Source organism: Xiphophorus couchianus, chromosome 18 (genome assembly GCF_001444195.1).
Source record: "Xiphophorus couchianus chromosome 18, X_couchianus-1.0, whole genome shotgun sequence".
Lineage (NCBI taxonomy): Eukaryota > Metazoa > Chordata > Actinopteri > Cyprinodontiformes > Poeciliidae > Xiphophorus > Xiphophorus couchianus.
Genome location: NC_040245.1, coordinates 4,482,100 through 4,494,758, shown reverse-complemented (window position 1 = coordinate 4,494,758; position 12,659 = coordinate 4,482,100). Strand labels below are relative to the sequence as shown.

At 38.5% G+C, this 12,659-nt stretch overlaps 1 protein-coding gene across 5 annotated transcripts in view; it reads right to left on the bottom strand.

Annotated features, from left to right (window-relative positions):
* Positions 1-257: 257 nt before the first annotated feature.
* aplp2 (amyloid beta (A4) precursor-like protein 2) overlaps positions 258-12,659 on the bottom strand; it is an 86,873-nt gene continuing 74,471 nt past the window's right edge. For 3 of the 5 annotated variants that reach the window (XM_027999454.1, XM_027999455.1, XM_027999458.1), the window contains 4 exons: positions 11,356-11,438; positions 7,351-7,428; positions 3,422-3,580; positions 258-2,474 (listed from right to left, as the gene is read on the bottom strand). In XM_027999454.1, coding sequence (XP_027855255.1) covers positions 2,373-2,474; positions 3,422-3,580; positions 7,351-7,428; positions 11,356-11,438 — 422 coding nt within the window. In that variant the 3' untranslated portion in view covers positions 258-2,372. The remainder of the gene's footprint in view (positions 2,475-3,421; positions 3,581-7,350; positions 7,429-11,355; positions 11,439-12,659) is intronic. The other 2 variants (XM_027999456.1, XM_027999457.1) reach the window with 1 other exon arrangement.

Here is a 12,659-nt window from a genome sequence, read left to right as displayed (position 1 = left end):
TTGGGAAGTTTATGCATCCACCCACTCTCTAAACAAAAGGTTTGGCATTATGCTTCAAACTGCAAGTATTTTTTGTACATGTTCAAAAAATAAACAAACAAAACCTAAGTCGGAGTTTAAAAACTTAAAATTAGGTCCTCGACTAAACCTTCATGTTTCCTCAGACCGATATTCTCTCCTGTATTTTAAAAAAATATGAGATTTAGTTAAAAAAATTTAAACATTAGTTTAATAAAAAAAAAAAAAAGACACGTTCAGTTGTTTGTTGTGAGTTTATTGACGTGTAACCCCTTGTAACCTTAAATCAGTTTCCATTGGTGTTGATCAGTTTTAAATCACTAATATGTATAATATAATCAATGTCCCCTGGTCCTCTTCCACAGTCAAGCAGGCAGTTACGAGATCGAAGCTTTTGGGTGCATAGTGAGACAGTCACATACAGATATACTGTCACAGAAAGAGGAGAAAGAAACTGGAAAATAAAATTAAAAACAGATTTCATATAAGAACAATGCACACCACAGAAATCCTCATAAGAAAAAAAAGAGCCATGGTTGCAACATCAACTGTACAGGCATACAAAGACGATACTAAGATAGAGAGAGAGGATTAGGATTCACCTGTTTCGTGTCATTCTCTACCTGTAAAAATACACACAACCAGCTCTCCGCCTGCGCAGACCTCCGGATCGCTTCATCGCATCATTAAATGTTTGAGCAGTTAATCCCGGTTTGATTCTCAGCCCAGTTCGGATCTCCAGAAGCGCTAAGCTCAAGCAATCCAGCTGCAACATCCACAAATCTATCTGTGGATATCTGGGAGTTAATTGTTTGACTTTGGATAATCTGTGCAAAATGTAAAAAAAAAAAAAAAAAAAAGAAAAAAAAGAGAGAGAGCAAAGCTTCAAGGGAACCCATGATATACATAGTATGGAGAAATACATTCAGCTATGTATTCCCAACTAGCAAAAGGTTGATTTTGCTAGTCGGGTTTATCGATCGAGTTTATCGATCATAACGGTTACTTGATTAGCCGACAATTCCTTAAAATCCTGAGTTTTCTCTTTTATCAAGAGAATGGACGTCTTTCCATAAGGGGCAAAATTTTTCATAATTCGCCGACACTGCGCCATCGCAGGCTATTAAACTAACACTTGAGTGTTTATATTTCTAAACAGAACCGCATAAAGTGCATTTTGCATTCCATACCGGACTCTGTTCGGACCTTTTACAGTCCCCGTTCAGGAATCGCCCCGCCGCCATCTTTGTTTCTGTCTCAGCGGCTCCGCTTATGAATGACCACTGGCGCTCTCTGCTGGATGAAGGCCAAACTACAACGCTTCTAAAAGAAGATGTAATCGGATATTATTAATGTATTGGAACCAATTTTAATCTAATAAACCATTAATCGACAAATGATCATTTGAATCCCTAGTTTGTGTGTATGAGGTGGTAAATGAACACATTCACTCGTTTTTATTATGAATCTTTTTTGTCTTCGCTTAGCTAGACATTAGTTTGTCTGGTTGCCTTGCTGTGTCAGATCAGAATGTATATATATATAAATTTTGTCCTGATGCTCAAGACTTTAATGAACTACTGGCTTGGAAAAAAAAGACCAATTAAAGCAAAAAAGAAGAGAAGTGGAGATTCAGTCAATAATGATATTTGAGCTGGAGGTCTGCACAGGTCCTCACCTTTTCCAATGCCTGCAAACATTCGATCCACCGAATAAAAATAAGGATAAAAAATAAAAACCCAAACCAATCCATAATTTCTTCCTTTGGGAAAAGGTAGAATAAAAACATCTAATTTTATATATATTTATGTATATTTAAACATTTTATGTATATTTGTTATTATAACAAAGCAAAGAAATAAACCATGATTTATTTCCCCCCCCCATTTGTTTTTTTTAATCACTAAACATTTTGATTGGTACGAAGAACCTTCATATACAAGCAATCTATTGAGATTAAAAATAACACATTAAAACACCAATTATTTAATGAAACCCATCAGAGTCTGCATGATGAAGAAACTAAATGTAGTGCCAGTTTGATGACTAAAAAACATTAGTTTGATTTGCTTTTCACATAATAAAAATGTCAGAAGAAATGTTATACATCTTGATCCGTCTCAGTAATTACAGATAAATCGTTTTCTATTTTGCGAACTGGCAGAAACATCAAACATGTGATCAAAAAGAGCTCTATAGTACAACAGTAGTAGAAGTAGTAGCATTACTTAAGGATTGTTTTGAACAAACCAGTAAATGGAGTTTGGATGTACGCAAAGGATTTTAACAATAGCATCGTGTGTTATTGGTCAGTAGTATGTTCCCGCTGTGGGCTCCACGGCGCCCCCTCTCAGTTAGATCTGCATCTGCTCCAGGTATTTGTAGGTGGGGTTTTCGTAGCCGTGGTTCTGCATCTTGTTTAGGTGTCGCTCCTCTGGCGTCAGCATGGGGTCCACCTGCGAACAAGACGCAGATGATTATCAGAAAGACAACGCAGAGAGAGCAGAGCGTGCTGTCTGAGCTAACGTGGGGCTAAAACGATTAATCAGATCAGTCACGATTAATCACGATTAATTGTTTACTATTTGACTCAGAAAGGCCAGTTGCTGAAAGAACAACATACTCGTAGCTGCTATTAAGCCAAAACTTAAAAAAAATATTTACATTCTTTAGAACCTTAGTCTGTAAATATGTTTTGCACAAAACTCCTTAGTTGGTAAAGTTTTGGCTTCATCCAGTTCAAATTCTGTCAAAAAATAAACTCCAATTAAGAGCCTTTTCTTATCTAAGCCAATCTTTTCACGTTGATGTTAAGTGTTTTTTTTTTAGCTGTGGATGGATCCTTTATATTCACTAAAGTAAGGTTGTTATTGCATTCTTATTTAAAAAACCAATCAAATTGTTTATTTATTTGTATTTCAAATCTATTTATAATATTGCGTACAATAAAGATAAATGAAAAATCCTCAGAATGTTCCCAATGAACTTTATCTGATTAATTGATTAATCGTCAGAATAATCATTAGCTGCAGCCCAACTGGTGAGTGGTTCCCTAAAAACAAATTAACCCTTACTTTCCTTTCAGGCAATGTGTTTCATCCACTGAATCTCTAAACTTACTCAAGTCAACATTTTCCAATGCAACTTATAAAATGCAAAAGAATAAAAATTTTAATTGGTAGATCAAATATCCCTCAATTTACTGCTCTTCCTTCTTCCAGCAACACTCTCCAGCTCATCATGGGGGATCCCAGAGCATTTTCAGGACAAATGAAAAATCCTAAGAATACAACTTTCTCTAATCCGATTAATCGCCAGGCTAATCGATTAGTAAAATAATCGTTAGAAACAGCCTTAGATTCGGTGACTCCTGTTGGCATTCCTTGTTGTTGTGGTGTCTTACCTCTACAATGCCGTGGCTGATGGTGCCGTACTGCCTTTTCCTCAATAGAACCAAGCTGATCACAATCACAGTTGCTATGGCTACGGCGATCACCAGCAGGCCAATCAGCGCGGTGTTGGTGTACCTGATGCTGAAGTCTTCTCCCAGGGGGCGGTAGGGCTGACGGGCAGGACAAAACAGGAGGAGGAAATTACAGATTTCAGTTTAAAATAACAAATTATAAATGAGACTAATTTTTTATCTAACTTTTCCTGTCTGCAACTCCTCATTTTGCCCACACTGATTTAGAAGATCTTCAGGTTCACATTAGAGTGAACACAGATTTGCCTGCAGTTATTACCAGTAATTAATTTTTTTACTTTACAGGAAAGGTTTTGTAGTTACTGCCTTCCCAAATCAATGCAACAAGATCAATACGGCAATTTCTGCTGCAGACTCTATTCTTAAATCTCAGCAGGTGAGGTGTTGAGTAAATCATGATGATCAATAGTAATAAAGGGAAGACACGAGATCCTGAATTTCCTATTAAAATTTTAAAAGTAACTCCGTTTGATGGATAAAGTTTGGTTTTTTAGGCTCTGCATATAAACTCAGCTTTAATCTGAAAAATATTCAAATCAAAATATTCAAAGGAGATGGTGCGAAATATGACTTTACAGATCAAAGTTCCTTGAAGCGGCTTTGAAGTGTGGAAATCAATCGACTGGAGGATTTTCGCTTCGCTGTGCATCAGGGACAATATCCTCTTGGGTGCAAAGTCTGAGCAACATGCAAATGCTGTTTGCAGATTGCCAATTCAATTTACACAAACTTCTCACATTAAAACCAACAATAGGTACCAAATCAACGTTATTTCCAAGCTAAAATAAAGTTGATGTTACTTTGAAAAAAAGCTGCCTGATTTAATGCTACTCAACAACCATAAAAATCCAAATACTGCCAGGCAGCGCGGCTCATCTGGAGCGAGGAAATGCCTCGAGGAATGCTATTAAGGGAATATATTCATTTTAAAAAGCAATAAAATTCACTTAGTAACACAGAATCCCAGGAGGAACTAAACAAGGATTAGTTAAGTATTTCTTAATGCTTAGCGTCTGCTTACATTCATTCATAAATACCTGCGCTAATTCAATAGGAAACTGTCTGTAAACCAATACCTAATGAACTCCAGATCAAAGTCTGGTGAAAAGGTAGCTAATAGCTGTTTATATTGCAATATTGAATTACTAAAAGACCAACATAACAATGGATCAAAATTTGGTAACTAACTACTAGTTGCCCATAGAGCTTCAATAAGTCAGTCATACTGAACTCCATAAAATCTTTTAAGTTTTGGCCGATGAGAAGCTATTAATGAAGTAGACTTTATTTAACCATTACCCAGTGGTTAATGATGAACATGTTTTGCTAACTAGATACTAGCAAGTTGCAAATCATTATTTGTAAGTTAACATTACAAAGTATTAATTTAAGAATATTACTCTGATACCTGTGAGCTAATTATTCCTTTATGACGAAACCAACTAATTTTACATTCACTGTCAACTCCCGATCACAATTTCTGAAAAGGTAAATGACTAGTTTGGATATTGTTTGTGTATTGCTTTATATTACTATTATTACTATGTAATCAATCTCTGTTCAAACGCTAATAAATAGTTTATAGTTAGGTAAATATTAATTCAAAATTAACTCCTGATCATACTTTCCTAAATACTTTAAACAAATCTGAACTGTTTTATTGACAATCAATTGAAAGTTAGCAGCGACTAAATAAACAGCTAACAGCTAAATAGACAGCTAACTGCTAACAGCAGTTAATGCTACAGAGGAACTTTTGGTTGGATCCTCCAGGCAGCTTCGAGCCAAGATCGAGTTGGACAAAGAACTCTGCAGCTGAAGAAGAGCCGGGGCCACAGAGCCGAAGACTGTCCTGCTCATGGGGACCAATCCGTCAGGCCCGCAACATGTGGCTTCAAATCGTATTTCTCTCATCAGCTGGGTTCAGACCCCAAAGACAAAGATGAAGATAAAGGCAAAGACAAAGAACAAAGGCAAAGAAGAAGAACTGGTGCCTTCCTTCCATGAGGTCAGCTCGCCTACATCTCAACGGACCAGAAAGATCGTGAGACAAGATGAAGGGAGCTTCAGACCAGAGACCTGCCGCTCAGAGGTCAGTACTCTTCCTGCCAGCACCCAAGTCCTGTGTGACCTCATCTTCCATGCAGAGACAAAAGCTCATCAGACCTACAGAGATCCTGCCTTCGTCAATCAATATCCTCCTGCTGCCACACCTTCTTCATCATCAGGTCTGGGGTTCGAAACGCCAAACTCCATCCGTCTCTCTCAAAGGTTCCCTTTTTTAGTTCTCAGTGTCAGCAGTAGGGAAAGATAGACTAGATGATTGAATTTACTTATTTGATTATTTCTGCTACTGAATTAAGCTGTACTGACCCTTGCAAAATTGCCTTACTAATAAAATATTTAGCATAAAGAAAATCTAAAAGATGTTGTGGGCATTCAGTTAATGAGTCGCCTTAAAGTTCTTTGATGGTTGTAAAATAGCTCTGATGTTTGATTCTGGAGAGGAAAAAGTGGGAAATGTTTTATAGGTTGCTGGTAGCCCATATGTACAACATCATCCTTGGGACTCGCCGAGTCACTAAAACGAACCTGGCTCAGTGACAAGTGCAAGTTGTAATAAAGAGAAACAGCGACCATTAACAGGTGTGCTCTGTGAAACTAGTTGGCTGTTCAGTCTGGCTAATTCACAGGGGGAAGAAGGTTGGGACAGCTGGATGGAGGTCGTCAGGAACCAGGTGAATCTTTTCTCGTGACCAGCTTTAAACAGAGTTTACTTCAGTTCTGGACAGGGTAAATCCCAGCAGATTTAGGAAACTCAATTCACCTGTTAGACGGAGAGCCGGTAGCACATCTCACCTCTCAGAAGAGGAAGTAGAGAGTGAGAGAGTAGAGAGAGAACAGGGGGTTTGTGCAACGACAAGTGGTTTAAGTTTTGCTGATTCAGTTACAAAGAGACAAATGCAACATTAAACTGCAGAGCTATGAAGAAAGGACTAAATGTTGATTAACAACTGTCTCATCATCAGCAGTTTAACAAAATAATCAACTCATAAATAAAAGTTAGCATTAGCCAATGTTAGAATTACCAATGCTAGCATTAGCAATTAGCTTCAGATTTTCTTTCTCATTCACATCAAACTAAATGTTCATTATAGGTACTAATTTATTAGTTGCAGTCAGAATGCAAGACGATATTTATAGTTAGATAATCAGTACTAAGTTAAATAACCCTTGATATTGTTCATTATGTAATAGTAATCTGGAGTTTATCATTATGTAATAGTTAGCATTGGTTTCTCATTCATTTTTTTGCTATTTGCTGAGTGGATTTTATGCTCTAAAATGATGAAAATGAGAAATTCACCTCTAAATCTTCATCTTCTAATCCTAAATTAATTGAGAATTTACATAGGAAACATGAAGAAACTCAAGAAGAAAAAGAAAAAAAACATCTTAATGCTGCAGCTGATCGTATCTGAGCTGACGTTTCATCACAATCCGTTTTTCTACATTCACATTGTAATTTGGCACATATGACACAATCTGATCATATGTGGACAGCTGCTGGGGAATTTCTTCACTGCTCATTCCCACACAAAAACTGAGCCACGTCAGTTTCTGCTGATCTTTTTTCCAATGTGTACATTCAGGTACATTCACATAACAAACATGCTCCCATGCAGGAATGACAATTTTTTTTAATAGCTTGAACAGAAAACTTTTACTCATGAAGAGAAAGGGGTAAGAAAAGTTTGGTTGCACACTCCTACACTCTCCTACTGTCACCTTCTCCCCGCTGCCTGTAGTTCCCCAGAGAGCCCAGAGGAGGGCGCCGCTGTACTCACCAGCTCATCACCATGCATAACGCTGACTCTCTCAGCACTGTAAACCACTTCGTTAACATCCAGAGACTCATCAATCACCTGTCAACACAGACAGGGGAGCCCAGGTTACACTCACAGCAGTGTGTGTGTGTGGGGGTGTCGGCATGTGTGTGAGTGTGTAACCAGGTTTTTATATGCTTGTGGGGACCTATTTCTGTCTACATTGTGGGGACCGCTGATTCTTGTGGGGACAAATCCTGGTCCCCAGGAGGGGAATGTTGTTTTTGAGTTAGGGGTTAGGATTAATACTACGGTGTGAACTGAGTTTTGGTTAGGGTTAAGTATGTGATGGTTAGGGGTAGGAGTGGGAGTGGGCTGTAGAAAATGAATGGAAATCAACGTAAAGTCCCCACAAGATACAAAAACATGTCTGTGTGTGTGAGAGGGAGAAAGACAGAGGAATAATTAGTTTTTCTTGTTAGACAGGAATGGAGAGGCAGGAAAGCAAGAGAGTGTGGATGTGCAGCAAAGTGTTAAAGTGATGATAAGCTTGAAGTTTTCTGGTTCAAACTGTAAGGAAAGAAAGAGACAGAAAGATAGAGCGAGAGAGAGAGAGAGAGAAAGTGCAGCAGCTTTAATAACATGCAGTGGATGTAAAGGTTTACACACCCGTCATCCCACAGGAGCCAATTTATTCAAGGTTTTCCACCTTCAGTCAGATCGTTATCCATCCATCCATCTTAACCAACCATCCATCCATCCATCCATCCAAACTAACCAACCAACCAACCAACCATCCATCCATCCATCCATCCTAACCAACCAACCAACCAACCAACCAACCAACCAACCAACCAACCAACCAACCAACCAACCAACCATCCATCCATCCATCCATCCATCCATCCATCCATCCATCCATCCATCCATCCATCCAAACCATCCATCCATCCATCCATCCATCCATCCATCCATCCATCCATCCATCCATCCATCCATCTATCTCCAGGTCTAAGGACAAATTAAATGTGAAAAAAAATTGGAAATATTTTTATGTAGTATTTTAATAGGGTGTTAACATTCCTTATATCCACTGTAAATTATTTCAGTCACTCTTCTTGTGTGAACAGGCCATCAGCATCTCTCTACTCACTGCCCAATCACAGGGTAAATACAATGCTTTTAGGAGATAGAAACAAGTGAAAATCTGCATTTTCTAGGGAGACCAATCCAGATTCTGTATCTGACTCAAGAAAATGTTTTTAGGTTTCACACCCATTGGATAATTTCACTGCCAGGTTGCTCTATCTCAGAAAAACAGCCTTACCCCACAAAAGACAGAAAACCCATGCACACAAACATGCAGCTTGGTATCTGTGGGTGTTGGTTTGACATGCAGAACACAAGACACACTCAGAGGCCAAACATGGTTTAAAAATCCTCGCGGAGGCCTGGCGAGTTGGGCGAGGAAATGTGCCATGCAGTGACTGGCGAACAGAGCGTGGAGCCGATTTGCATGAAGGCCGGCTGGAGGAAGCCACACACAGATGCGCGAATAGCCCAGAGCGAGACGGATGTAACTATGACAACATAGTTACTGGAATCATCCGTCACAGTGAAAACTGAAATTAAGAGAAAGCGCCGGGTCGCCTCATTCATCTCAATCAGCCTCCGCTGAATGAAATTAACCTGTCTATAGTCAGCCCTGTGTTTATCCTCAACAAAACTGCTCTCAGGTCACAGAGGTAGAGCTCAAACGATTAATAGGGTGAATTGACTATTAAAATAATCAATTAATCATTAAGTGGTGTACACATGTGCTGAAAGAACAACACACTCAGAGCTGTAATTAAACCAAAACATATATACATTTTGTAATAAATTAATGACATGTTAAATCAGGACTGAAATAATTAATTGTGATTAATCAATTTTTGAAATAATAATCAACTAGTTTAGTAAATGATTAATCATTAACTGAAGTATACAGACTCAAAAGGTAATTTGCTGAAAGACCGTCATAATCAAGGAAGTGATAAGGCCAAAACTGTACAAAAATATATATACCGTATTTTCCGCACTATAAGGCGCACCGCATTATAAGGCGCACCTTCAATGAATGGCCTATTTTAAAACTTTTTTCATATATAAGGCGCATAGAATAGACGCTACAGTAGAGGCTGGGGTTACGTTATGCATCCCTTAGATGGAACTGCGATAAAGGGAATGTCGACAAAATAGTCAGATAGGTCAGTCAAACTTTATTAATAGATTACAAACCAGCGTTCTGAAAACTCGTTCATTCCCAAAATGAACAGCTGTTGCTTCCTCCACTTCCGCACCATTGATTCGTTCATGTTAAATTCTCTTGCTGCTGCTCTATGGGCTCTTTGCACCTCAGCTTAATGATGTACATGGAGCCGAAGCCCCGACAATAATCTGGAGAAAGGTTTTGAGATGTTCGCCTCGTTATACACAGATACGAAGGTGAGTTTTACTTTCTTTAAACTTTGTAGCTAACATTAGCTTTAGCTTATGCCGGACATTTTTCTTGTAAAAATGTGCTATCTAAGTATCTAAACATTTTTCATCATTCATTAACGGACAATGTTTTTACCTTATGTTCAAGTATATTACGTGGTTTATTGTCTTTAGTGTCAGAGACCAAGTAACGGGGATTTTACGGTTCAGGCTTTTTGCTTCTGAAGCACAACGAGCCCATAGCTTAGCATTAGCTCTGGTGTTGGAGTTCTAGTTCAGCTGACTGTTCAGGTTCAAAGTTATTGCTTTTAGAAAAATATGACCGCGTTCCTTAAGGTCTCCGTGTTATTTCGCTTTATTAGTTTTGCATGCTTCTTGTGAAGCAGGACGGTGTTCACAGCGGTTTGTACAGGCGGATCAGTAGCTCGGCTGTCTGGCTCTGGTCTGCTCTCTCGTTCCCATAAACTCTTTCAGGCTGAATACAGAAGTGATTCCATGGAAATAACACAGAAAGCTCCTTTACCTTCTGCTTTAGGCTGAAGAAGTTGATCCGGAGTGAAGTGAAGGCTGTAAACTTTGCTGTGCGGCGTTAGCTTTAACTGGTAGCACGAATATTTACAAGCCACCGTCTTCTTAATTCAGGATCGTTTGGAAATCCATGAAAACTTAAAAGCCCATTATATTAGGAAGACAGCAATGTTCATAGTATTGTTTTATTTGCGTCTGAAATAAGACTTTGTCTTTTCTAGCTGTCCTGGTAACTCAAAGCAGAAACAAGAGAGCCGCAAGCGGTTGTGACGTCAGCGCGGCAGGTGCAAAGAGCCCATTCCCATATTCTACTGTGTGACTGATCGCCTTGAGCTTAAACTCTGCGTTGTAAGCATGTCTCTTAATAGGAGCCATTTTGGGGTCTTTACACAAAACCCAGCTTGCACCGCTGGCTGCATCGGCGGCTGCTTTCCCGTTTCTTCTTCTACGGGGAAAATGAAGTTGGCGTCTGCTTTCCCGTTTCTTCTTCTACAGGGAAATGAAGTTGGCGTCTGCTTTCCCGTTTCTTCTTCCACGGGGGAAAATGAAGTCGGCGGCTGCTTACCGTAGTTGCGAGACCTGTTGTGGCTCAATATTGGTCCATATATAAGGCGCACCGGATTATAAGGCGCACTGTCGGCTTTTGAGAAAATTGAAGGTTTTTAGGTGCGCCTTATAGTGCGGAAAATACGGTATTTTGAAATTAAGATAAGAAAAATCCTTCAAGTTTTAGTATATTAATGACACATTTAAATGAAAATGCTTAATAGTCATCTAATTTAGTACACGATTAATCATTAACTGAAGTAGGAACATGTTTATTTTCCTATTTAAAAAGGAATTGAATTATTTGTACATTTGCATGTTTTTTCTAATATTGTATAAAAATGCCTAAATAAAAAATAAGCAGAATGTGTCATTTCAAAAAACTCAATTATCGATTAATCGTCAGATTAATCAACCGATTAATTGATAATTAAAATAGCCGTTGGCTGCACAGAAGCATCAGGCACTCACCAGGTCTTCGCCCATCTTCGGCTTGCTGTTGATGACTCTTTCCTCGGCGCCGATCAGACCGTCCAGACCAGCCATGGCGGAGCCTGGTGGCGGTAAAGCCGGATCGGTCAGCGACACGTAGAAAACAAGCAAAACAAAACAGACAAACAGGGGTGGTGATGTTGGTGGAAAGCAGACTGTTTCGTCACAGCCATCGCATCAGTCTCCTCGGTGCGCTGGTGACAACAAAACCCTTTCTCCCATTCAGCACAGAGAGACGACTGTGAACACGACGGCGCTCTCCCACAAAGGCCCTCTCAAACCAGACCCATGCGATTTTTCATTAACAATCGTTGTTGTTCACCAACAGATGCATTTTTCTGTAAATACACCTTCATGTGAAATAAATGAGACAATGATGTGACAACAAGCTGAGGAGATTCTGTCCCTGCAGGGTGTGTATGGCAGGCAGCTGCAGCGGCGCTCTGCATACAGAGCAGCGCAGCTTTTTAAACAATTAACACCATGTGTGGAAAAATGTGACAAGTATTTTAATTAATTTATTATTACCAGCATTCAATCTTTTTCTGTCCAAAGAGTGAAGAGTGCCAAATTACAATGAATAAAATACTCATCAATATTAGGGCTGCAACCAAAGATTATTTTAGTAATCGACTACTCAGACACTTAATCAATTAATCAGTTAATCGATTAATTGGATGAAACGTTTTGTTCATTCTGCAGACTTTTCATTTAACCACTTAAGCCTTTTTTATACAATACTAGAAATAGATTAAACAATGCAACTAAACAATTAAATTACGTTCTTAAATGAGAAAATAAACATTATATTGGTTAAAATGCAACAACAATCACTCCTTTTGAGCTGCAGATGCTCAAGGATGAATCTGCAGCTAAAAAAAACACTTTATAACATCCAGATGTGGAAAGCTCTTTCTGTTCGATTTAACATCAATACAGTTCAGGGCTAATCTGTTGATTATTTTTAGGATTAGCTGAATAATAATTTGTTATATTTTTAAACTATATCAAATTGTAAAAGTATTTGAAGCTAAAATTCTACCACTGGAGACATTCTAGGTAGAATATATTTGCATACAAAGTTCTTTTTTTAATCTTAAATGCAAAATGTTAATGTTTTTGAACAGTTTTGACTAACTTACTGCTCTGTGTCTGTTGTTCTTTCAGCAAATGGCCTCTTTTTGAATCTCTATGCTCCAGTTAATTAATCAACTACTACATTGGTTGACAATTATTTTAGTTATTGATTAATCATGATTAGTCCGATTAATCGTTTAAGTCTG